Source organism: Condylura cristata, unplaced genomic scaffold, assembly GCF_000260355.1.
Source record: "Condylura cristata isolate star-nosed mole 26May11 unplaced genomic scaffold, ConCri1.0 scaffold00004, whole genome shotgun sequence".
Taxonomy (NCBI): Eukaryota; Metazoa; Chordata; class Mammalia; order Eulipotyphla; family Talpidae; genus Condylura; species Condylura cristata.
Window position 1 is genome coordinate 21,322,424 of NW_004567105.1, and position 27,491 is coordinate 21,349,914.

Below are 27,491 nucleotides of genomic sequence, written 5' to 3' on the forward strand. Positions count from 1 at the left end.
TCTCACCCCCAGATAACTTTGCGATCCGATCCGGTGCTGCTCGCTGGCTGGTTTGGGGAGGATCATGGCTCCTTTTGGAAGAAACTTGCTGAAGACTCGGCATAAAAACAGGTAAAGTCAAAGGTGTATTTGCCTATGCTATGCTACTGTAGAGGCTACGTGTGAAATTATGTGTTTTCCTGTTTTACATTTGATGGGAGCTGCTCTTGGGGAACAAAGCCCCTAGGGAGCTTGGTCTTTTAGGAATGTTCAGTTGATGAGGCTGTCTGCCAGTAGGGAAGATTGCAGGGGCCTGTGCAGGCATCTTTGAGATTGAAAATGGTTCTTTTGACCCCCTTTACTCCCTCTTTCGTCAGTTTTGTTTCCACAATCAGAATCACCAAAATCTCTCTGTGTTGCCTTGCACATCCCAGTATCCTAGCCTAACTGATTTTGAGTTAGAATTAATATTTCAGGAAGAGTTAAAATTTTCATGAGCATACAACTGGAATTTGTTAGACAGGATTTAGAACAAAAAACATAACTGCTGATAGAATACAGAAATAATGCTTTGGGCTCCCCTACAGTGGGGTATTCCTGAAACCTGGAAAGTTCCCAAGGTGAAAATTCTCCGACGAAAAACTTTTTTGAACTGATTCTTTGCGAAATCTCTGAGAACATTAGGTGGTTTCCAGCACTGAACACATCCTTACTTTTTTTTTTTTTAATTCTTGCCTGATTCGCTTTGCTTTTCTATTTCAAGTCTGAAATGCTCACTGTACAAATAAATGTTACACAAACACTATTTTTCTTGAGTCAAGTTGTGTGTTTCTTTTCAATACTTTATGAACATATCAGATGTTAAACTTTATGCCTAAAACTATTTGGTTAATTTTAGAAATGGGCTGTTTAATGTATTTTTTTTTTTGATAAGTGCTTTTCCATAAATTTTCTTCAATCATGCTTGCTTTTACTTGTCATAATTTACTTAGTGTAAATTTAAAAACATACAATTACATGGTAGGAAATGTTTCAATTATTTTAAAGTGTCTCATGACAATATAGAGTGATACAACTTTAAAATAAATCTCTATATTTTGTACATGAAAGTCTTACCTGAAAAAAAAAATTAAACTTCTTTCAAAATGTATTCACAATTTAGTGACTGAATTTACTTTAGAGACTATGGACAGCAATAATAAATACTATAAAACTTTATAAACTAGTTTGACTCAGTGTTAATTACTTGCTTATAAATCACAGGTTTGGTAGTTCTTGTCATTAGTGAATATTATTTGTATGCTCATCTGTATATTAAATAAAGTGGTTTGAGTTTTCATTAAAACCTTACAAAATACATTTGTAATGGCTATCAAAAATAATTTCATATTTTAGTGGTGTCAGTACTAAAAGAATTTCAGATGACTCTCCCTGAGCAGCCCCCCAAATCCTGACTACTTTTTATATTCTTCAGTAGCTGTTTTTGCCATACACTTATGTAAAATGTGTGTGTGTGTGCATTCTCAATATATGTATATATAAACATTACTTTGGAAAAGTACCTGGTATGTCAAATAACAGTGCAGTCAACATTGCATGACCCCTGTGAATTTTCCTCAGAGGAAAGAACACATTTCACTTGCATCACATCAGTTTTGCCACTGTTATAGCTACTGGACTCATAAAACCAGCTTTCACTCAAGGTGAGTATACAAACACTTATAATATGACATTTTGTATTTTGGCAGAGTGATGATATGCATCATTCTCTCCTATGTTATCTCCCTTATAGACTTCTATTTCTTCAGTCTTTAAGCAATTTTAAAATACTGCAGTGGTTGAGAGTTTTAAAATATGGGTATTTCAAACTAAGCCGTGAATAAGCGCTTGATATCTGGAAATACTGGAATAAAATTTCTTTAATATAAATATTTTTAGTGTTTAGTATCATTAATACATGAGGTCTTTTTGTTTGTAGTGTTTTTTACCCAATGGTGAAGTTAGAGTTAAAAATTTAGTTACATGATTAAGCTTGTGAGTTTCATTTCCCAGGTTTCAAAATGATTTAAATAATTCTACCCTACCTGTAAGAGACCAAAATTTTTAAATGACATGTTTCATCCTCTGATAGAAAATCTAATTGATGATAAAACAGTTACCTGATAAATGCCAGTGCAACCCTCAAATATATAGTTTAAAATTTCTGTAGACCACAAGCTAAGAATTTCAGCAATATTACTGTATGCCTTGTGATATATAATTTATATAACTAAGATAACTAATTGAGCATAATTGTATCTTTCTCAGGTAGAAAATAGGGATTGTAAAACAATATTGGGAACCTGAAATGATAAAATTTTGAGGAAGTTTGCTTATTGAACTTTACTGCATCCTGCTCTTTTTATTTTGTTCTGCTTAGAGTGATATTTAATCATTCAAAATTGAAACACAGAAGCTAGCTTTGAAAATATTTTCAAAGTGTTTGAGTAGTTGAAAGTTTTAAGACAAATGAAACACAAATTAAACTTTAAAGTATGAGGCATGAAAACAAAACCCATAAAACTTGGAGAGGGCTGGGCCTATCTGTCCAGTCATATTGTGTTCTCATGCCTAGCACAGTATCTGGCATGTGAATGGACTTACTACACAGCTGCTTATATAATTTTATAAACTAAAATTATAATTTGTACTCAAACTAAAGGCATAGTAATTATTTTATATTTTAGTCATCACCGGATGTCAGCTATAATATAAAAGTGAATACTTTATGAAGGGTTGGCTGGCATTTGATATAATCCAAGTTGACAGAAAAATAATTATATACATTTGGACAGCAAGTTAATCCTCCTTTACCAGGCAGTCTTTTCTAAGTGTTAACTAGCATTTGATTTAAAAATCTGGGAAACAGTCCTCAGGGAATTTGATAATAATACATGGTCACAAAATGGTTGTCTTTGAGCATGTAAACATCTGATTTTTAACTTTTCATGTAAATAAAAGAAATATGGCTGATCTAAAATCCTTCATGTTTGCAATCAGAGTTCATCTTTTTATCTTTTGTAACTGTAGTAACATTTCATAGGAAGAGAACAGTTCAGAAGACTTTTTGATCTCAGGAGATGAACTGTTTATTTTGGTTCCAGAATAGTAGAACAATTTGCTACTGAATCACAAAGCTTGATGAATTATCTTCTTAAGCAGTTTTTTATTCAATATGAGGGATAAAACTTTTGGAGAGTAGAGATATTTCCTTTTAATGAACTATTTAAGATTCTAAAAATGTTTTCTAAATATCTAAGTATGTAGCTATTGCAGAAGCCAAAGAAATGGGTTCACTTGATGTTGGTAAGGACAGCTGATTATTGGATATAGATTCTTACTATTTTATGTATGCACATTTAATGCCTAATGTGAATGTGATTATCTTCATATTAGACTCTCATTTTCAAGATAATGATTGTTTTGGAAACTAATGCTTCTAAGTAGCAATCAGCACTTTTTAAAAAGCCCTGTTTTTAAAGTTCCAGATTTTTTAAAAAGTTCAGAAAACTGACAAGTCACTATAAAGATTTTAGGGATAATTGGCTGTCAACTATCTTTCCTTGGTGTTTTATTAATAAATTTGAGTTCAGGGGACTAGTTAGACCTTTTAGCAGAAAGGTCTAAAATTGCCATACTCAAGCATTATCCCATATATTTGTTAAACTAACTTGAATCCTTCATTTAGGTGATTTGTAAAAAAGAAAGATGATTATGAAAGGAATCTAGGTTAGGGGATAGGATCCTGATCCTTATCGGTATTGTTAAGTACTGGTAGACCAGCTTTGACTTTCTTTGGCTTTTCCTATAGCTATGGATCTATGTCCATTACAGGTGATGACAGACATCATCATAACATCAACATTAATTAAAATACTGGATGATCTCACTCATATATGGAACATAGAGAAACAAAGCAAAGGAACAAAATAAAACCAACCCTAACAACCCCTAGAAATCTGAGCGCAGAGCTGAGACTGTCAGAAGGGTAGGGTGGGGAGTACAGGAGGGAGGGGGCTGGGGACCCCGGTATACTATGGGGGGAGTCTGTGGCGGCTTTGGTGGAACAACATACATTTGAAAAAGTGTCAACATGAACCTATAATCCTAAAACAGGTAACAGTGTTGTAAATCAATGTTACCTTAATAATTTAAAGACTACCAGATATAGTTGCAGAAGTATATAATACAGCTCTGTTGTTTTAGAGTTGATACATACCATTTACATTAAAATTTGCCCTTGAATTAATAGAACATATCTAGCCATGTTTTTAAAAGCCAGGTGTTTGGCCCCCACACCTGCTACATTTTCAGTAGGAGGGATAATTTTTGTGGTTAGAGTCATGGCAAAATGGATGTTTTCTCATTGTAATAAGAAGTATGGTCATTTATGAACTTTGTATAGTGGGAACTTGTCATGCGCTATTTTGTTTTGCCTTCAATGAATATTAAAAGTGCTGCCAAACTTGGATTGAGAAAAGCCAGATATTTGATTATGTACATCTTCTTAGTTCCCAGGAATTCCTGAAAGAGATCCCCCCTAATGATACCTAGTAACTTAAGTAGTTATTAGTTGGCAGCAGACAATCCACAAAGAACAATGACTGGAATGTTCTCTCCCTGGCAAAGATAACCTGAGAACTGTGGCAGTGGTGAAACTGAGCTCTGAGTTAAACCTTGAATTGTTACTTAAGCAACTATAAGCCAATTTAAAACCCACTACATAAGATGTATTATGGACTACATTAATTCATGAAACATACCAAAGCGAAAAGTTCTTAAATGGATTTTTGGGAAAAGAAAGAGGTTGAAAAGTTCATAGTTGGATTTCATAGGTTAGAAAGTTTTGATGTAGTTCCTGGAGACTTGATAATAATTCTAAATATTCATACAAGCGTTATTCTCTTCTTTTGATTTTAGTTCTGAAAACAAAATAATGTTAGCATGGGGTATGTATTTACCTTTTTCAGGTGTATGAGGATGCAAACAATCTATTTGTCTTTAGCATACTAGTTTTTGAAAATGGGCAACAGGTCATCTGCACCATGTATATGTGAAAAGGACAATAGTTCAGCAAACTGTGCATTCTCATATTTTTAAATGTATCTGCCAAGTAGTGTTTAAGGAGACATCATCCTTTGGCAAAACATAGTATAACACTGATTTCTTAAGAGTCAATCATTTACTGTTCTTTAAAATAAACTATGATTCCATTCCATGGAGCTTATTGTAAACGTACACTTTGTTTTTATATTGTTTGACTATAATTTAAAATAATTACTAAAGTTAATGGTTACACAAGAGCAAAACAATTACTTCAGGTGACTGGAATATATTCTGGGGATGATGGTTAGCAATGGCTATAATAATCAAGGTGCTTCAGGAATAAGAAAGATCATTAGGTATTAAGTATGTTGATAAACAAGGAAAATGTTTCTCACAGGTTCATATCTATAGACTAGAATGCCCTTTGCTTTGACATAAAAATATTTTTTACCCATAAATAAATATCCATAAAAATTCTAATTGAGTATAGACTCTGACAGCAGGGGCCTTAACCATTTTGTTCCTATTCCAGATAACCAGTGAGCAGGTACCTAATAATAAATACTTGTTGATTGGATAAATGAACTCAACATTTACTCCAAATAAGTCTGGTCTCTATGCAATACTTGAATCAGAGTTGCAGAGCAGTACATTTGTGTTGAATCGATGCGTGGGTAACTCAGAGTATGAATCTATAAATTCAAGATCTGCCTTTCATCATCTCTGTTCCTGGGTTGAACTCTGCCTTGTTTGCAAATGATAGTCGTATCTGACAAATAGATTATATGGGTGTGTGTGTCTCTCTCTCTCTATATATATTCTTGTTTGTTTGTTTTTTAAACTGGATTTCTTCTAGAAACAAAACCACAAAACAAGGTATCTCAACCTTTTCTAGGGATGTCCTTACTTCCCTTCACACCCCTTAGCAGCCATGCATACATTAGGTTTGGCGTATGATAGCAACTGACTTCTATACTTCCACTGCTGAATGTAGACTGTTTCTTCTTTTGAGGTGAGAGTAAAGCATGATGGGGAATTATTGTTTTATTTGCATGAAAGGAGACTATTCTCTTTGTTTAAATACAGTTACAGCTGATGAGACAAAGATCAATGTTGGAAATAAGCAGAAATAATATCATGGTTAAGAATATTAACTTTTGGGCCCTCCCTGGTGGCGCAGTGGGTTAAAGCACAGCACTAAGAAGGTTAAGTCACTTCCGCATGAGTTTGATCCCTCCTGCCCTGGAGGAGATCCACATGGCATGGCAGACTTTTCTTGACCCACCCGCTGCTCCCCTCAGCAGTGTACTTCGTCAATCTGCCTGTTCTGCACCCCGCTCTGCCTCTGGTGAATCCTCTCACCCTCCGCATCTCTGGCCTGTACCCCAGTTCTGTACGAATAAATAAATAAATCTTAAAAAAAAAAAGAATATTAACTCTTTGGTTACATAGTCTTTAGGTTCTGATTGCAGCTATGCCATTGCTAGTAATAGTAATATACCCTGAGATGAATACTTACTCTTTTTTGATACAGCAACAATAATAAAAATATGCAAGAATAAATTCAAGTGACAGTTGGTGAGGGTGCTCTTTAAGTGAAAGATTATACAAATATTAGTTTAAGAATTATAATGTCATTCTGGGATCTTGGAAGTTGACTGTAAATGAGGGAACTCTTATGCTTAAGCCTCATTTGCTTCAAGGTAAATTCACCTCAGCTAACACTTTTTATAATACTCTCTACATGCAAAATACTATCCTAAGTGATTTGCTTAATAATTAATGCTGTGAAGGTACATTTATTTCCCCTACTTTATAATGAGGTCAGCTAAGACTGGGAACAGTGCAATGATTACTAAGTTGAAGACAGGATTTGAATCCTACTCTTCACAATTATTCTGCATAGCCTATGTAGGGTTTCATTTTTTTCTTCTCTAAATTTCCAAACTCTCAATATTGGACTCAATTTAGATTTAGAGCAATGCTAAGATATAATAAAAGTTCAATGAATAGTCACTCCTAGTTGAGATGTAGAATGTATCTAAATTGAGGTAACACTGGTTTACAAAACTAAATAATTTAGAATAGTTTTACTCCTTCTCAGATGTATGACACCACTTCATTGCCATCACAAAACACACATAACTTTCAAAATAGATCATGAAATCACTCCAGCCCATTCCTACTCTCTCTCTCCCCACCAATAGCCTCAATAGCCTTTCTAGGGTTTATTTTAATTTAGATTTGTCAGTCTCCTTGTTTTGTTTTTCTGTATTCTACCTGTTAGGGAAATCAAGCCACACTTGTCTTTCTCCTTCTGACTTAACTTCACTCAGCATAATCCCCTTCATGTTCCCATGTTCCATTTTATTTTATTTTTGATAGCTGAGTAGTATTCCAGTATTGATACATACCACATCTCCCTGATCCACTCATCAGTATTTGGGCACTCTGTTTCCTTAGCTTAGTTACTGTAAATAGTGCTGCAGTATACACAGGATGCATGTTTCCCTTTGAATTAATATTGTATTCTTCTGAGATGACTAGTAGTAGTATTGCTGGGTTATCTGGCAGATCCATTTTTAGTCATTTGAGGATCCTCATATTGCTTTCCATAGGGGATTGAATATTCAATAGTTCCACCAACAGTGTTAGATATTTCCTTTCCTTCAACATCCTTGTCAGCATTTGTTGTTCAAGGTTATTTTGATATGAAACATTCTTATGAAAGTAAGGTGGTCTCTCATTGTGCCTTTGATTTCATTTCTCTGGTGATTAACAGCCATCTGTATGTCTTTGGAGAAGTATCTGATTAGCTCTTGTGCTCCTTTTTTGACCGAATTCTGTTTTCTTGTTGAGTTTTATGTATTCTTTTTATCAGCCCCTTGTCAAATATATGGTATGCAAATAGTTTCTCCCATTTAGTAGGGTCATTGTTTAATTCAGTCATAGTTTCACTGTTTAAGGTTTTAATAAATTAAATGCTATATTATTTTGGGCTTCAGTATCTCAATCTTGATTCATTAGAACTTCTATACCCCTACTTATCTCTTTTCCTTTCTAGATACAAAGAGGTAAATTATAAATTACAAACTATAATTATAGAAATGAGCCTGCAAATGTTGTCCAAACAATTTTTGGAGCTTGATTAAATATTTGAATTCTAACAACTTTTAGGTTTAATAGCATACTTGAAGAGGTATTTCTTTATATATCTTTGTAGAGATTTGATTAAAAATAGGATGCATAGTTAATTTTTCCTGTTTCTTATAAAAAGAAAATTATTTAATGACCCTTTCAATTCTAAGTTTCTACGATTCTAAGATACTCTTTACAGAGTAGAAATGCAATCATTTTTTGCTGTTCATTTACCTTTTCAAGATAATAGCATAGAATTTCAAGAAAAGGTGACTTTTGTAAAAAATCTTTTGTAAAAAGTTGACTTTTGTAAAATAAATTAAAAAAATTATTTTACTTAAAACATATCTATAAGAAGATGTGACTTGTTTATAAATGATAATATATAACAATTCCTGTTAACATTTCACCAAATATAATTCTAAGTCTAGCAATACAGCTCCATGGATACCTGAAGCAGCTGTCTTTTATTACTTTAGGGCTGGTAAACTGTATTTGTTACTGTATCAGACATGCAAAGACACAACCTCATTCCTAAGAGATTAAACTACTAATTGAGAAAACAGTACTCTAGTTATTTATCTCATGCATGTACTTTTAAAAAATCATTCTTGCACGGAAAACTGTCTGGGACAAAGTGGATAAAAATCACAATCTGTGTAGTATAATTAAGAAAATGAGAGTGTAGGTTCTTAGAATTGAGGACGGCTGTTTCTTTGTAAAGCAATGCTCAGTAAATGTTTTTAGTTGACTAAGTAACAGTATGTGAGAGGAGTGAATGGAGGTAGAGGAAAAATAAGGAGCATAGTCACAATTAGATAGTATATTAAACTCCCACAGTTAGGTGACAGGCTTGGACAAGAGCATGTAACACAATAAGATGTACTAAAAGATGTGGGAGGGGACTGAATCACACAAAGCTAAGACTGACTCAGATCGGATAATCAAAAAAGACGAATTAAAAAGTAGGCAATAGTGAGGTCAGATTGGCAAGAATCCATAATCTTGGTTGGACTCGTAGAAAACATTACCTTACAACTGAGGAAGTTTACTGAAAAATTAAGATGGTTTATATAGCAGTATAAGACCATCAATCAACTGTAGTCTATAGCCATTCATTCCAATAATCATAACAAATTGGTCAGTTTATCAGTTCATAGAATTATTTTATTTTTGTGGGTCTTTTTAACCTTAATTCCATTAATGGAGATAGAGGTTTCAATTTAAGCAAATTTTCATGAATGCAAATTGTGGTATATAATGAACAGCTATGATTTTATATTCTGAGGTTTATTGATACACTATACTCAGCCACTAAGACATTTTATAGCCACCCCCAAATAATTTTAGCTATAGTAATGTTCTTCATTTTCTGTGAATCTTTTTCAATTCCTCTGTAATTCCTGCAGTTATAGCTCACTGTGGAAATTTAAGAACCAGTAGTAGAGTTGGTTTTGGAGATTATACTCTTCCACACTAGAGCCTGAAGAAACTTATTTTTAGTTCTGTGTATAAAACCTAGCATTTGCTGGAAGCTATGAGATGCTATTTGAAAACAATGGATGTTTCCATGGAGTAGACACATAATTACAATTTCATGTGCAGAAAGATGCTGTGTGCAATTAGAAGCAACACTAAGAAGCTATAGTGGACCTTTGAGATTCTTTTTTAACAGTGTGGGAAGCTAGGCAATTTAGAGTAGTAAACACAAAGTATCCCACTAGTTTAGCTGCTAGGACTTCTACTCCAGTCTTGAAAGTCAAGAATTTTTCTCATAATTATTAATTATAGACATGAGACATAGAGCTAGTTTACTTGAAAAAAAAAAGTTGGTCATGTTAGTTGTTCTACTTTAAAGTAACTTGCTGTAATCACAGTTTTAGATAATTAAGTGAAACAGTAGGATATACTGTAGTCCTTATGTACTCTGAGTATACCATAGTATTGCTTCTTATCTGCCTCAGTATCTAAAAACAAAACTTTTAATGTGTAATGAATCAAAAGGAGAAAGACAAATACCAGGTAGTGTCACTTATTTTGGAATATAGAGAAATCAGATGAAAGATTCAAACAAGGAACTAACCCTAGAAAGCTGACAGAGAACTGAGGGCGCAAAGGGACTGTGGAGCAGCAAAAGCAAAGAGGAGAGGGAGCATAGTGGACTCTGGTGGAGGATTATGGGTATTTTGGTGGTAGGTGAGGTGTGTAACAACACAAAATGGGGAGATATTGTACTTCTAATACACAATCATGGTATAGCAAAAATAATATGTATTAATAGGAATATAATCATAAAATATAGCATATATAATACAGAATAAGAACCATGCATTAAGACCCTTGAAAAGACTAATTGAGGCATATGGAGCAGAAAGTATAAAATCACTGAGATGGACAGGACCATGGAATTTCAGAAGAAAAGAAGGAAAACTAATGAGTAAGGGATTTAATATAAGGGATACAGTTAAGGACCTAGGTGGGGGTAGAATATATTTGTGGATCTAAGGAATATTAAAATACAAAAGAACCTCATTGCAAGACATGAAATAGAGGAACTATATGATTTATTAATTTTGTTTGTATATAAAGAGCCAACTTATATGGAAATGAGGATGACTGTAATGAGACTAAGAGTGGAAACAGAATCCAGTTAGGAGGTTATTAATTTCAAAAAAAAAAAATTGTGATACTAGAGAGGGAAAAAAGGTGACAAAGTGAATCCATTTCTATGTGAAATTTACAGAAATTGCTAATGGGTGGGAAAAAATGAAAGTGAAAGATTATTTTGAAATCTTTGGCTTGAGTAGATGTGAATGGTAATGCCAATTACAGGTAGAAGGACCTCTGCAGAGGAAAAGGTTGAGTGGCTGGAGGAGGAAATACTAATATTTTTCTTGTGGTCTTGTTAATAGATGCCTATTAAATATCTAAGTAGAGGTAATCAGTAAGATGTGACTTCCTGAGGGTTAGGAGTATAGTTGTAGGTGAGAAGGAGAGAACAGTATTTCTGCAGATTTTACAAAACAGTTGAACTGAACCCTAAATAAGAAACAGAATTTGAAAGGATGAGACAAACACTGGTCATGAGGAACAATGGAAGGAAAGAAAAAAAAATAATTTGGCATGAGGACATCGATGTAACATGTCAAATTCATTATTTACTTTTGTAAGGAAGAAAATAATATAATCATTATGTACCATCATAAAGAAAACATGAATATGTGATGTGCAGGTGCCTGGATGAAGGCTAGCAATTATCAGGATATTTCCATAATACTTTTTTTTAAGATTTATTTACTTATGCATACAGAGCTGGGGTATAGGCCAGAGGTGCAGGGGAAGTGAGAGGCTTGCTGCACCATGTGGGTAACCTCCTGCGGTGGGATTGAACTCATGCTGAAGTGGCTTTAGCTTCTTAGTGCTGTGCTTTAATCGGCTGCATAACCAGGGAGGGCCTCCATAATACTTTTAATGATCACTACAATTTGGGCCTGAATGACTTAGATGGTAGCTGTGCCATCATACAGAACAGAAAAAAAAAAAAAAAAAGGCAAACATTTTGGGGAGGAAGAACATCAGGGTGAAGAGTGAAACACTAAAGGTGTCATTTGAATATTTCCAAATATTCCACCTCCAAACACCTGGTGTTTGGACACATTGCACCTGAGATGGGACCATGAAAGCAGCTTTCATTCCTCCTACTCTCATCCCTCTGACATCCATGTAGGACTGACTAACATGGAGCACACTGCACCTGGAATGAGGCTTTGAAGAGAAAACACCTTCGCTTCCAATTCAAGCCCTGAGGCTGACTAATCCTAAGTAAAACCCACTCAATCTCCATGAAACATTTAGTCCCCATCCTTCCCAGTGATGCCTTAATCATAACCTTTGTTTGAAATTGCTTCCAAACATGGCTATCACTTCCACTAGAATTTCTTTTGTTTAAAGACTATATTATTTTCACCTTATCACCCTAGAGATTCATACAGAGAATTATTGTGTAGATATTGGAGTTCAAGGAATGTTTTGTTTAAACCAGTAATCTGTTTGGGGGCAGGAAATTCATGTAGAAGTTGCATAAAATGTCCCCAAAAGGATATTTCATGGCATTTTATATATAATGTCACCTTCTCAACTACTTAACTCTGTCAATATTGTATGAAAACAGCCATAGACAACACATAATGAAATGGACATGGCTGTATTTCCACACAAATTTATTTATAAAAATGGGTGGTAGAACAATAAAGCATCAGGTAGTTCAATGAAAAATTCTCTTTATTTACTTTCCTCCCTCAAAACCCACCTTCCCACCTCTGCTCCAAAAATTAAAAGAAACATGTACATGCACCTGTTTGACACAAGACTTCAAATGAAACGCTCAACGTAGGACCTGACTGGCAAGCTAGAAAAAAGGAAGCGATATGCAAAGTAGAAAATCCTGCTACTGAATATATGGTGGGGCTTTGTGAAAGCCTCAAACATGGGCACCTGTTTCCCTCTGGAATGGTGGGAATGGGTTGTTCAAAGACGGTGAGGGAATTTTCCTGGAGGAAGCAGTATTTGAAGCACAGCAAGTGATAGATGGAGATGGGAGCAAGGGGTATTTCAGGGCAAGGAAACAGGTAATAGAAAAGCCCAAGGAAAACAAAAGCATGGTAACTGCAGTTCAGTTCAGTTCAGTTTGGCCATTCACAAGGTAACAGATTTTACAGCCAGGTTGTCTTCATAGTAGATGTCAGAGACCAACAAGAAATTTGTAAGAGCTTGCTTGGTGTGCATATTAAGTAGTGTTTAATTGGGAGGATTAATGTTGGGAAATACAGTAAAAGAGACATAGTGACTGGTTGTTAAAGGGGGATAAGACAGACAGAAAGACTTTAGGGCTTCCCATTTTTAAAGCTTAAGGGATGAAGGGAGGTACTAATTACATTCAGTAGAGGGAACTCAGGACATGGAACAGTTTGGGATAGGAGAGGGATTTATAATGAATTGACTATTGGGTCAAATTTGAGGTACTTTATGGGTTAATTATGAAGTAAAGGTGCAAAAAAAAAAACAAAACATGGTTGGGCTTATGAGTTTAGAGCTCAAGGGCAAAAACAAAAAAAGATTTGGGACTACATTAAGTCCTCACTTAACATTGTTGATAGGTTCTTGGAAACTGCAATTTTGAAACAGTCCACATGTATTGAAAGCAGATTCATGAATAACATCATCTTGTTCAGCGTTGGCTAAGGTTTATTTTTTCTCATCAAGGTTATAACAAAACAACGTTATTTGAGGACATGCTGCATCATCATAAAACTGCATGATACAGCATCGCTAGGAATGTATATAGTGGGACAAGAAATGAGTCATACACAGAAACCTGGGGCATCCCAACTATATCTGTTATTTACTGCATAACAATTGCTAAAATTGGTGGCTGGAAACAGCCATTCATTATTTGTTATCATTCTGGGTAAACTAGGATGGTTCTTCTGACTTGAAACTATACCTTCTCTTGAGCTGTGAAGATTGATTATTAAAGGGGGATAAGACAAACAAACACTTGCTTTGTTGGGTAACTGAGAGGGCAGCATCTCCCTCTCCACAGATCTTTCATTTTAGGCTTTTCCATCAAGCAGCAGTCTCCTGGCAGTATTGAAAGAAACTGCAAGAGTTCTTGAAACTTGGCTCCATAGCACAAGATAGTTTTTACTATATTCTGTTGGTTATAGCAACAGAATATGGTAAAAACCACATTCTATTCAAGGTGGAAGAAATAGGTCACATCTTTTGGCAGGAGTCACAAAGGGTTTGTGGATACCTCTGCATGTATTCTACATTTCTTGAGTAGGCAGAGGAAGCATGACCCAAGTGAGAAGGAGAAACTGGAAAAGTAAAGGAAGAACCTTGTGAGAGTAAATCACAGAAGTGAAAGAATGGATTGTTGCAAGAATGGGAGGGAAAGGTAAAAAGAGGTCTAATCAGTTCAGCTCTGAAAATGGCTGTTGGGTTTGGCAGTTAGGAGATCTCTAATAAACACCAAATGTATCTGCGGATTGGTCAGGGTGGAAGTTATTGGGGTAGATGCAGTTACCGGAAAGTGAAGACCTAGTCAGAGTGACTGGATTGCTACTTGAGTGTGTGTAGGGGGATTCTTGAGGCCATTATGTATTCAAAAAATTACAGTTAAAATGTGATGAAGTGGTAGGAAGGATCAGAGGAAAAGAGATAAGGAGTTTAAAAAGGGGTAAATTATGAAGCAAAATTTGAGAGGAAGTAAAGGCAAAATTCAGAGCCTATTAGAGATTAAAACTTTGAGAAGGAAAATGGACATTAAAAGTTTTGATTCAAGAAAGCCACTATTTTTCTCCAATCAATCATCTTTTCAAGTGTCCATAACAAAATTGCATGACAGGCCCTGGTATATTTTGTTTCCACAAGTTATTAACAGGTTTATTGCTCTGTACATGATTTATTTGTGACTCATGTAGAAAACATTATTTTAGCTAAACTGGAAGTCACAATTTATTGCAGTTATTAAGGAGTATGTTCAGAGAATGGAAATCAGGATACAATGATGTCAGATAGCCTTGGACACTTCAAATGTTTACATAGTTTTAGTGCCATTCAAATATGCCTACATGTCTCAGAATACATTTGGAGAGGGAAAAGTAGGCAAATTGCAGGCAAGCAAAATTAAAATCACCATCATTAGGAAGTATCTTCTACTGAGATGCCAGAATTAATTATGGACTTTGGTGCCAAAAGGAAAAGTAATACTAATAAATTGACATAACTGCAGTTATCATTAAGCTAAATATTCAGGCTAAGCAGCTTTCCTTTAATAAATATACTTATGTTTTGTTGTGATGAAATATTTTTCTACAAAGGACGAATCAATAAGAAACATTAGATATTTGTCAGGCACAGACAACACTGGGAAGTTCTAGAATTTTCAATGAGATTAGATATTTTCTCAGCTTTTCATCTGGTAATTACTACTTGTTAAATATTTACATTGTGATAATAATCAATTTCCGGAATCTGAACTATGAGCCCAGTTTACTTAACCTCCAGCAGTCTCTGCACACATTCTTTATGCATTCCCTTCCCTTTTCTCTGTTTATGGGAATTACCTACTATAGCTACACTCCAGTTATGAAAAGTCTAGGGTTTTTCTTATCCGCACTACTGGCTCATATTATGCTTCCTAAAAACTAAGTGGAATTAGTAGAGAATTAAACTGGTGAAAAATTAGGGTAATTTTTCTTTTGCATTAATTTTTGACTGACTTAGTTTTGTATACAATGATTTTCTGAAGTACTCCAGATTTAAAATTATTTTAATAAAGTGCTAACAGTTTGTGTTTAGTGAAAATTAATGGATAGTCAAGTTTTTCATGCTTCATCTATCAAGAGTGTTGCAAATTTTCTTAGCAACCTAAGAAAATATCTGTATTATTTATGGTTGACAAAGTGATTATCTTTCTCAGACTAAAGGGCTGTGATTACACACACACACACGTGTATATATAGCATTTAAAAATGATTATAGTAAAACAATTTCTGAGCTCATAGGGCACTATCTGTATATTAAGTTTCAAGAATAGTATATATTGTATATCATAAAGTTTGAAGTATATATTATAAAGTATATATTTGAAATATATATTATATAGTTCATATAGATCATCTATTATAAAATATATATTTATATTATATGAATTATCTTGAAGTTGTTTATTTTTAGAGCAGAGTAGTATTCCATTGTCTATATATATTTCATTGGTCCATCTCTTCCCTACCCACTTATCTGTCTTTGGGCATTTCAGCTTGTTTCCATGACTTGGCGAGCGTAAATAATACTGCAGCAAATATAGGAGTGTATATGTCCCATCAAATTAGTGTTTTTGCATTTTCAAGTAGATATCTAGGAGTAGAATTTCAGGATCCTATGGTAGATCTATTTTTAATCTGTTGAGAAACTTTCATGCTGTTTTCCATTGAGAATGAATAAGGCAATATTCCTACTACATCCTCACCAACACTTGTTTCTGGTCTCCATGATATGGACAATTCACACAGGTGGTATCACATTGTGGTTTGTTTTGCATTCCTTGGTCATAAGTGATGATAACATTTTTTCATGTACCTGTTGGCGATCTGTATGTCTTCTTTGGAAACATGCCTATTTAGTTCTCCTGCCCACTTTTAAATGGGTTATTTGTTTTTATTGAGGTGTATGAGTTCTTTGTGAATCATGGATATCAATCCTGTCAGATGTGTGCTTTGCATATATTTTCCCCTATCTATTTTTATGCAATCCCAATTGTTTATGTCCTCTTTTATTTCAACTGCTATTTAGAGACTAATACTCAAAGACATCACTGAAGCATGTTTCAGAGTATTTTGTCTGTTTTCTTGGATTCATTTTATGGTTTTAGATCTTACATCCAAGTCTTTTATCACTCAAAATGGACACTGCAACTTGAATCATAATTCTCATGTATTATATTTATGTTTTTATTTAAAATAAAAACATTTTAAAACATAAGAATCCGGGCCCTCTCTGGTGGTATAGCAGGTTAAAGCACAGCATTTTGAAGTTATCATAGCCACTGCAACATGAGTTAAATCCCCAGCCAGGAAGGTGACCCACATGGTGTGGCAGACCTCTCCTGACGCACCCACTGCTCCCCTCAGCATTGTATTTCAATCCATCTGCCTGTTCTGCTCCCCACTCTGTCTCTGGTGAATCCTCTCACTGCCCCTGCACCTCTAGCCTGTACCGCAGTTCTGTATGCATAAATAAACAAATCTTTTTTTTTTTTTAAAGATTTATTTATTTATTTACACAGAACTGGGGTACAGGCCAGAGATGCGGAGGGTGAGAGGATTCACCAGGGACAGAGTGGGGAGCAGAACAGGCAGATCGACGAAGAACACTGCTGAGGGGAGCAGCGGGCGGGTCAGGAGAGGTCTGCCGCGCCATGTGGTCACCTCCGGGGCAGGCGGGAATCGAACTCATGAGGAAGTGGCTTTAGCTTCTCAGTGCAGTGCTTTAACCCGCTGCGCCACCAGGGAGGGCCTAAACAAATCTTTTTAAAAAATAAAATAATCCTTGTTAGCTCGTGGACTACACAGAAATAGGCAGAGGGCTAGATATGGTCAATGCCTGTAATTACTAGTCCAGTACTAGTGAAATATTTTCCATATTTATATGAACATAAAAAGATTGATTTGCCATCTAATTATAGACTTGACAAATTTAGATAAACCTAGAAAATTAACTTGAGTTACTTGTCTCTTTCAAAGTTTAGTTTCAAAAGCTACCGATGACATTTAGCTTTGCACAAAAATAAACAATGTGCTGATAATTACAGGTAAGTATGCAGTGTTTTAGTAGTTTTCGTATGACCACACTGTGAGTCTCTTCATTCTTTCTGTTTTCTAAAGCAGAAAGGCAACTAGCAATTACAGAATATTAACTATATATCAGCCTCCATTTTGTGAACTTTATGTACATTGTCTCATTTTCTATTTATTAAAATGGAAATCATGAAGTAGGTAGTATCCAGATGAGAAAATTGAAACCTGGATATATATATAAACACTTATAAAATTTTAAAATAAAATAGCAACAGTTTATATAATATGTTGCTGTAGAGAATAATAATGCAATGGGGAAAAGGGTAAATATTTAATTTCAAGAAAATTGAGTGTGTGCATAATTACTTATACCTATTCAGTACCTATTATAGTACCTCCGTGATTGGTTTGGGATAAGGAGTAAGTGATTTGAATATCTGAAGCACTTACAACATTCAATTATGGTGAACATTATACCCAGTGCATCGTTTCATATACTCCCCCATGTTTCCTTAATCACCTTACTAATTTAAAACCTTCTGTTCTGCAGTTATCAGCCCCACACATAATTATAGTAAGGCACAAGATGAAAGGGTCTTCCTTACTTATACAATTTATCAACATCTGCACCAAATTAAATCTCTTGAGGCTCTTTAACTTAACATGACAGTATACAAAATGTTGGAGGAATTGAAAACGAACTAAAGATATTAAGGTCAAGTTCTGTTTTTTATTATATATTAAATATTACTTTGTTTTAGTCTTGAAATGTTATAGCACATTCGTACAGGGTATATCTATCTCCTGATTTCAAATAATTTTCAAGATGGCCTTTAAGTTTTAAAGTTCTTTTACTAATCATAACTTTTCTCCTTCCTAGCTATATGACAGATCTCTGAACATAAAACCACTGCATCTTTCCTATATATTTTAACCTCAGCATGTGTTCACAATTTCTAAAACTAACCCTCCACTAACAAGTGATTGTTGAAGCAATTTATAATAGAGACATACCAAAATTCAAAATGGGCTATTTATTTGGAGGTTAACTACCTTAGAATGGACTTTGTATTAATCTTTTTAATACCACACTTCTAACCTTAACAAGATAACAATTTTTTTTTCATTTCCCACAGTTTCTGAGAATTTCCATTTATTCATGTTAAAACTGCCTATATTGTCTAGGCCTCCTCTTCTCTCAAACTCTGGGTTCCTAGAAACCTCTTTTCTTCATTTTTGTCTCTGTTGGTCTCCTTGTTCAAGAATCTGTTTCCAGACTAGACTGCAAAGAAGAAGTAAGAGCAGAATGCAATGAAAACTTCTGCTAACTATCAGCACCCTCCATGACCCTGACACTTCCATCTTCTCCTTGACCATTCCCATTATGACATTTCATCTACACATCTTTTCACCCAACTTACCACTCTCTATTTTTGGCCACCAGGTGCTCAACTAGTATGTATTAATGGAGAAGAAAAATTTACTGGCCTGTGAAGTTTTTCCTAAACTGAAATCAACCCTATTCTGAATGTTTATATTTCTACAACATGTAAATGTAAACATAGATATTCCCAAATTCTAACTTTGGAATCAACAGAGGGAAGTTCAGTTGGTCAGTTTTACAAACAATGTGAGTGAAAATTGACTGTGGGATGAAATGAACAAAACATTTCATTTATATTGAACAATGCCAACTTTCATCATATATTTTAGGTTACTTGAAATAGATAGGATTCTCTTTGCTTGTTATTATTGCCTTCATGTTAGATCTAGGTAAGATGCAAGAAAGGGAGTAAAAATGAAGCAGTGATAAAAGTCTGTTTTTTTTGCAAACCTGGAATAGAACTCCTTATTAACACCACAATATTGACATTTCAGGCTAGAAATATCTTTGCTATGAGGAGTGTGTTCTGTTCACTGCAGGATGGTTATGCTCCTGGTCTCTATCTACTAGATGCAGTATTCCAGAACTCCAACTTGAAAACCCAAAATATCTCCACAGATGGCCAAAATCTTCATAAGGGTGGAGTAGGGTGGGGATAATCACCCATGACAATTAGTTTTTTGTTTGTTTGTTTTAAATCAATGTGATTTTACCCACTCCCACTGTGTGTTAAAAGAAAATTAAACACTGCACATAGGACTCAGTTGTTTCTCAGCAGCACTGGCCCAGAACTTGGGAACTAGAACTTGAGATTCTATGAAGATTCTATGAAATGCTTGTTTAAATGCAGGTTCTGATTCTACAGCACTTGACCTATTGGTACTTGATTGGGAGATCCACATGTTACATCAGCGAAAACTAAGTGATGGTAATGAAAGGACACAAGAACAGCCTTTGGGTATTGAGTGAGTGCTCAGATATACTTCCAAAGCTTCATGGTTCTCTATTCAATCTGAAGGATCTCCTCATCAGAACTGCCAGGCAGGTTTGGATGCCACCAGATGTTTGGAACTAAAAAATTTCTAACTTTTCATTTCTAAATTTGGATTGTGATTCTATAGAGTCAAACAGTAAAAATATTTCATTTAGGGCCCTCCCTGGTGGCACAGTGGGTTAAAGCACAGCACAAAGAAGCTTAAGCCACTTCCGCATGAGTTCAATCCCCGCTTGCCCTGGAGGAGATCCACATGGCGTGGCAGACCTCTCCTGATCCACCCGCTGCTCCCCTCAGCAGTGTACTTCGTCAATCTGCCTGTTCTGTACCCCGCTCTGTCTCTGGTGAATCCTCTCACCCTCCGCATCTCTGGCCTGTACTCCAGTTCTGTATGAATAAATCTTTAAAAAAAAAAAATTCATTTAGCATTGGTCCTATACATGACTGTGTTAATATTGTGTTTTCTGGGCTAGCCTAGGAAATAAATAATTGAGACAAAGATTCTATGGGAACTGCACCCAGAAAGTTCAAATATTTTCTACAAATATCTGTAAGTTTTGTTCTAGGTTTTATTTTCTTGGTTTTAGAATCATTGTCTTATAATTATTCTTACTAATTTATCACTTTAATGCTTGTCACTATTGAAAGTTAGGCTTACTGTGAAATATTGGTCAAATTTTTACATCAAATTTCAGTTATATTTTATTGTCTACTATAAAATAGGAGTAAATTTTGCTCTTTGCTTTATTCTGCTATGCCCCAACTTAAATGCCCTTTTCATCTGGACAACAGGTCAAAGATACCCACTTTTATCCATATTTTATAACTAGTTGAATTATAAATAATCTAAGCATACAAATATTGATGATATTACTCTATAATCTCCTCATCAGGTAGTCAAGAGTTCACTTATTGGTTGCGCCCCCACCGCTCCCACAGAATATCTTGGCACAGCCATCTCTGCAACTGCCGTCTGTGCAACTGCCATCTGTGTAGCCTTCTCTCTGGCCACTCTCATGTCCTTCTCTCTTAACCTGTCAGACTCAAATCCAAGAGGCTCTGTCAGTACCTGCCTTTAGACTGGATGGTCAAATGAAGCAAGTATGGAGATTAATGGTGCAGTGAGGTTTCAAACCCAACCAGAAAGTTGAGCTCAAAATGAGATTCTACTAGACTATAAAAACAAACTTATAAATGGAATGATTTAGATGTGATTTGAATTGGGGAAATGATAATAAAATCTCTTTAAAAGGAACTTTATCACATAAATTAAACTTTGTGACTTTAGGCAAGTTATTTACCTTCCCTTTGTCTCTGTTCCTTCATCTGTAAAATGAAGCTATTAGTAACTGCCAAATACCTGAGTTCTAAATCAAGAATGCTACAAGGCAAGAATTGTCTAAAATAAGAGTAATGTTGCTGGATTGAAAATACTAATTATCATTTTCAATATGCAGGAAATTTTTATTTTTTACTATTAAGTAAAAATGAGTGCATAAGTGTGAATTACGGGGAGCTGAAAAGAAACAATATAAATCACATAGATAATGAGGTTGTTTATAAACATAGCTGAAACTTTAGGCTAGAAATAGACATTAGAGGTGAATTACTGAGAGATGGTATTTTATAAATTAAAGCTATATGAGTTTTCAGTTTTTGTGTGACTTTAATATATTCTTTAGGTAGTTTGATACCCAATAAAAATGTTATGCTCTCCTCTCCAAGAAATACACACAAAAACAAAAAAACAAAGCAAAACAAAGGTATCACTTAGTCATGCAATGCATGTTCTCTGTTGTGTTCTCTGTTGCCATTAGATTTCAATGATTAAGTAAGAACTATTTTTTAAATTACTTAACAATTTGTTCAACATTTGTATTTTTTGTAATGTTTTCTATTTGAGGCAGCAATGTACAGCATGGTATAGGAGTGTATATTTAACCTTTTGTTGTGTATGTTATTGTAATCATCATTACTTCTACTAGAGAGCAGATTTCCAAAAGTTGGTAAGGGACCATTTTCTTAGTACCAGTTCATAGTGTTAAATTCTTACATTATATAACAAGGCTTGCTTGGGTAGGTGACCACATAAAAATAATTATTTTACAAATTTGTGTTTAATTTTGGTGAATATTTACTTTCTATCCTCTTTCTATTCTTATTTGAATTTTCTATGACTTGATGCTGAAGGTCATCAGTCTAGTTCTGGTGCAATTAGAATCTTAGCACTAGAACTGATACTAAATTCAGTTCCCAATCCAGCCACTGTTTCCCCCAGTAATGTAGGGTTACAATCTTATAAATCATACATGTCTTTCCAACATCCATATTTCCATGACAGTGTCAACCACAGAGGAGGTTCTCAGGAAATATTTGTTGAATGAACAGGACCCCACTTGGAACCACACTAGAAAATATAGTTTTCAAAAATCATAAGCCTGCTACAAAGTCAAATTTAAGCATGATGAAGCTTTAACTAGGTATGGAAGAATTATTGCCTAAATCTAGTAATGAATGCTTATTACTTTTAGACATGTTCAGTCAAGTGGTAGAATTTTTGCAAATGAACTGGTATGATGATGGTGGTAAAAATTCCTCAAAATATTTATAAATAACCAATTCAAGAAAATACAAGGATGTTTAGGGAAAACTTGACTAAAGGACACATGAAACAGTCAGAACACAATGTTATCAATAAAGGCACAAATTTTCTCATATGTAATGTGGAAATAATAATGGTATTACTGATTGTGCTTCATGACTATTAGTGTTACATTATCAAATGAACTGAAAACTAGTAGGTCACTGGGGAAGCAACAGTGAATAAGAACTTGATACTTCCAAGACCAGAAGGCTCTCAGTTGAAGTGTAGGTCAGGGAAGTATTGGGGAATGATTATGTACGTCACTATTATTCTTCAACAGTGCAAAAGGATACCATGATCTCTGTGTCCCAGTCTCCAATACAAATGTAGTATAGGACTGAGGAGAATCTAGGTTATCTGGAAATGACAGAGCTGGAAATGGTATTTCCTAATAGAAAATGGAATAGGGCATAGGTTTGCTAAATAAATAACAATAAGGCTATGTGTGAGTTTTGTCAGCTTAATGGAGCAGGCAAGTCAGATATCCATTATTACCACTCAGAGTGGGAACAAAACTAGTAAGAAAAAGGTTCGGAAGTTGACCTATTCACACACATTTTTCTACATGGTTGGTCACTGGGAAAACTATGTCCTTGATCAATTGAATGCTCTATAATTCTTGTGCCATTAAAGTTTACTTTGTGTGATAAAGTTCCTCTTTAAAAAAGTTATTTTATTATCCTTTCCCCAATTCAAATCATGTCTAAATCACCCAGTTAGTAAGTTTGTTTTTATGGTGTAATAGAATCTCTTTTTGGACTCAGCTTTCTGGTTGGGCTTGAATCCTCACTGCACCATTAATAGTGGGATGTCCGGTTACTAAAACCTCTGTGTCTCAGGTTTTTTAAATCTGTAAAATGGAAATATTATTTGATTTAGAGATTTGTGATTAAATACCTTGTTGTATGCAAGAGCTTACAACAGTGCTTGTTACATATTTAATGTGATATGATTTATGTGTTTTTTTTTTAAGCTGCTTTTAAAATAGGAACTATGGACACTAAAAAACAGTATAAAATAAAGGTGTGCTTAGTTTCAAAATGATTTAATGCATGAATGCTATCTAGCATTACTATGTAAGGCTAATAATTATAAAAATTATTCAGCTTTGTTATTTTTACCATGATTATAAAAAATTTAATAATGTAGTTTGTTTATAATTTAATACACAATAAATACAAAGTATGTTTTACTTCTTTTCAAACTACACAAGTTATAACTAAACTAACTACATGCTATTAAAAAAGTTTATATTAGGCCCTCCCTGGTGGCGCAGCGGGTTAAAGCACTACACTGAGAAGCTAAAGCCACTTCCGCGTGAGTTCGATTCCCGCCTGCCCGGAGCTGACCACATGGTGTGGCAGACCTCTCCTGACCAACCCGCTGCTCCCCTCAGCAGTGTACTTCGTCAATCTGCCTGTTCTGTTCCCCACTCTGTCTCTGGTGAAGCCTCTCACCGCCCCTGAGCCTCTGGCCTGTACCCCAGTTCTGTATGTACAAATAAACCTTTAGAAAAGCAAAAAGTTTATATTAAATTTGTTTATACACACACATGTAAAACGTTCTAGGTAAATGTTAATATAGTAGTGATTAATGCTCTTAAGCCGTTATAGAGTGTAATGTCACTACTTAGTTTTGTTTCAAATGTATTTGCGTATTATTTCTCTACTAATCAGGATATGCAAGAAATTTTATTAATCTAAATTCTAAGCTACATATTTATTGCTTGGAATTAATAAATGAGGAATGTAAACATTATTAATTAACACCTTTACTTCAAAATATCACATTATTTAATAGGTATTAGATGTAAACTATTTTTAAGAGAAAAATCACAGTTCAATATGAGTTTCTGAATAATTATAAAATTTTATTTAGTGTATTTCAACGCTTAAATTTGATCGGGCACTCTGTTAGAAAATAAATCTAATCTGTGATGTTATAAAATTGTCACTAATTTGTTCTTTTATACTTAGTAGTTACTTTGTGACCTCAGGAGAACCAGTAAGTATAATAATTATTTAATTTAAAAAAAAGATGATATATATTTTATATCGTTGCTCCTAAAACATAAACACTATAAATTCTAAGTGTTAAAAGATTCTAGAAGTCAGGGAAATCTTTTTTTATGTTTTATAGAGTCATATGCTTTGAGAGTGCCATATAAATAAATAATGACTTTTACTTGACATTCACAACAAACTAATTACTACTCAAAAAGCTATGTCTACATAAATCATATTGCATTGTAGTTCATTTCATAGCATTTGATTCTTAGCATTCTTTAAAGTGATATATGAAAGATAATTTATAGTCACAATGAAAATATCTTAAAAATACTCCAGTAGTTATCACTAGAAGTCATGGAACCTGTTTTCTTTTACTGTGTCTTTGATTTTTTTTTTTTTTTCAGAAAAATGTTCCTTATCTCCCCACCCCTTTATACTACAAATGAAATGACCATGAAGTCCTAACTTGATATTATCCCAACTCAGACTTACATGTCTATTACAAAATCACAGTTCAGCAGTCTTGTCTCTTTCTTATATTGTTGTAATACTTTTCCCTCTAGGCTTCCCTGCTTCCAACTTTCCCCTTTTTAATAGTCCAGTGCATAAACAGAAGCGAGATACACGTAAAGTATAAAATAGGTCACGTTCTTATTCTGTTTACAAGATTCCAGGGGCTTCTCAATAAAACTAGAACATAATATAAACGCCTTAGTATGGCCTGCAAAGCTTCACCTTTTCTGTTAGATCTCACTATTTGTTCTTTATGATTTGACCTCTCCCACCAACAACCCCAATTCCACTATTCTGTCTCCAAATACATTTATGCCTCTTCTGCCCCAGGGCATAACCCCACTGCTCATTCTTCCTGGAATTCATTCCTCTAGTCTCCAACTGCCTCCTTTCCATAATTTAGATCCCTATTCAAACGTGACCTTCTTAGACTTACCTCTTTTATGCAACTCTAAATGTAATAAACAGGCCTCCCTGTCCTCAATCATTCTGTTTCCTTCATTCAGTTTAATTTTCTTAGCATTTACCACTATAGCTATTAATTACACATGTATGTCTGTGTTCTGTGTCCTTTGTTTTTGTATCCTTTGCACTGGCAGGCAAGTCTTGACATATAGTTGGCATACAGTAAACATTTGTAATTGAAAGAATGACTATTTTCATTAATGAACTCAAACCAATATCATCCTATCTTTTTTTTTTTTTAGATATTTATTCTTACATACAAGAGACTTTAAAATAACATCATTTGTCTTTGATGACAATTTGTTTTTACTGGACCTACTAAGAAATTAAAAAATAAATTAATATTTTTTCCATGGCTTAAACTTTTTTGACTTGCAGGATAACGGATTCTTATGTACTCTCAAACCTCAAAATGCCTCTCTCATTCAGCATCAAATCTAGAAAGGGTATTAGAGTTAAACCATCTTTCTGAGTTTACACAGGTGATGACAGAAATACAATGTGTTTTGTTTTTCTTTCAGATCTCCAACTAAGGACATGGATTCAGAAGAGAAGGAAATTGTGGTTTGGGTTTGCCAAGAAGAAAAGATTGTCTGTGGGTTAACTAAACGTACCACCTCTGCTGATGTCATTCAGGCTTTGCTTGAGGAACATGAGACTACATTTGGAGAAAAACGATTCCTTCTGGGGAAGCCCAGTGATTACTGTATCATAGAAAAGTGGAGAGGCTCTGAGAGGGCTCTTCCTCCACTCACTAGAATCCTGAAGCTTTGGAAAGCCTGGGGAGATGAACAGCCCAACATGCAATTTGTTTTGGTGAAAGCAGATGCTTTTTTGCCAGTGCCTTTGTGGCGGACAGCAGAAGCCAAGTTAGTGCAAAACACAGAAAAAATGTGGGAGCTCAGCCCAGCCAATTACATGAAAACATTACCACCAGATAAACAAAAAAGAATTGTCAGAAAGACTTTCAGGAAACTGGCTAAAATTAAGCAGGACACTGTTTCCCATGATCGAGATAATATGGAGACATTAGTTCATCTAATTATTTCCCAGGACCATACTATTCACCAGCAAGTCAAGAGAATGAAAGAGCTGGATCTGGAAATAGAAAAGTGTGAAGCTAAGTTCCACCTTGATCGGGTAGAAAATGATGGAGAGAATTATGTGCAGGATGCATACTTAATGCCTAGTTTCAGAGAAGTTGAGCAAAACTTAAATTTACAGTGTGATGAACTCCAGATACTGGAGGACCTGAGTGAAGGTGATGGAATTGTACAGCTGGAAGAACGACTAACATATTACAGGATGCTCATTGACAAGCTCTCAGCTGAAATAGAAAAAGAGGTAAAAAGCGTTTGCAGTGAGATAAATGAAGACGAAGAAGGGGCAGCTGCAAATGAACTTGAAAGCTCAAATTTAGAAAGTGTAAAGTGTGATTTGGAGGAAAGCATGAAAGCTGGTTTAAAAATCCACTCTCACTTGAGCGGCATCCAGAAAGAGATTAAATACAGTGACTCATTGCTTCAGATGAAAGCAAAAGAATATGAACTCCTTGCCAAGGAGTTCAATTCACTTCATATTAACAAGGATGGGAGCCAGACAAAGGAAAACAGAAGCGAGGAATCAGTGCTTCCCAACAGCTGTGGGGAAGGTCCACCCTCTACTCCAAGAATATCTATCATGTATACCAATGACACAGACTCAGACACTGGTATCAGCTCTAACCATAGTCAGGACTCAGAAACTACTGTAGGAGAAGTGATGTTGTTGTCAACATAATTTGAATGGTTCTTTCATGTTGTCAATAATTATTTAACGGAAGCTTTATTTTAAATATTACATTCAGAAAAGAATGTCAAGCATGTTGAAGTTCCTCGTAGTTAATAAAAATGAGAGATATTTGTAAGTTTGTTTTTGA

The 27,491-nt window shown here is 34.7% G+C and overlaps 1 protein-coding gene across 1 annotated transcript; it reads left to right on the forward strand.

Moving 5' to 3' along the window:
- Positions 1–27,491, forward strand: RASSF9 (Ras association (RalGDS/AF-6) domain family (N-terminal) member 9). Its single transcript, XM_004675840.2, has 2 exons — positions 1–111; positions 26,095–27,491. The coding sequence occupies exons 1-2, from the start codon at positions 65–67 to the stop codon at positions 27,350–27,352; spliced, it is 1,305 nt and encodes a 434-aa protein (XP_004675897.1). The 5' UTR covers positions 1–64; the 3' UTR covers positions 27,353–27,491.

Excerpts from the sequence above, each read along its gene's own strand:
- RASSF9 (XM_004675840.2), top strand. The coding sequence starts at position 65 with ATGGCTCCTTTTGGAAGAAACTTGCTGAAGACTCGGCATAAAAACAG. Across the intron at positions 112-26,094 it reads AAGACTCGGCATAAAAACAG|ATCTCCAACTAAGGACATGG; the intron begins GTAAAGTCAAAG and ends TTTTTCTTTCAG.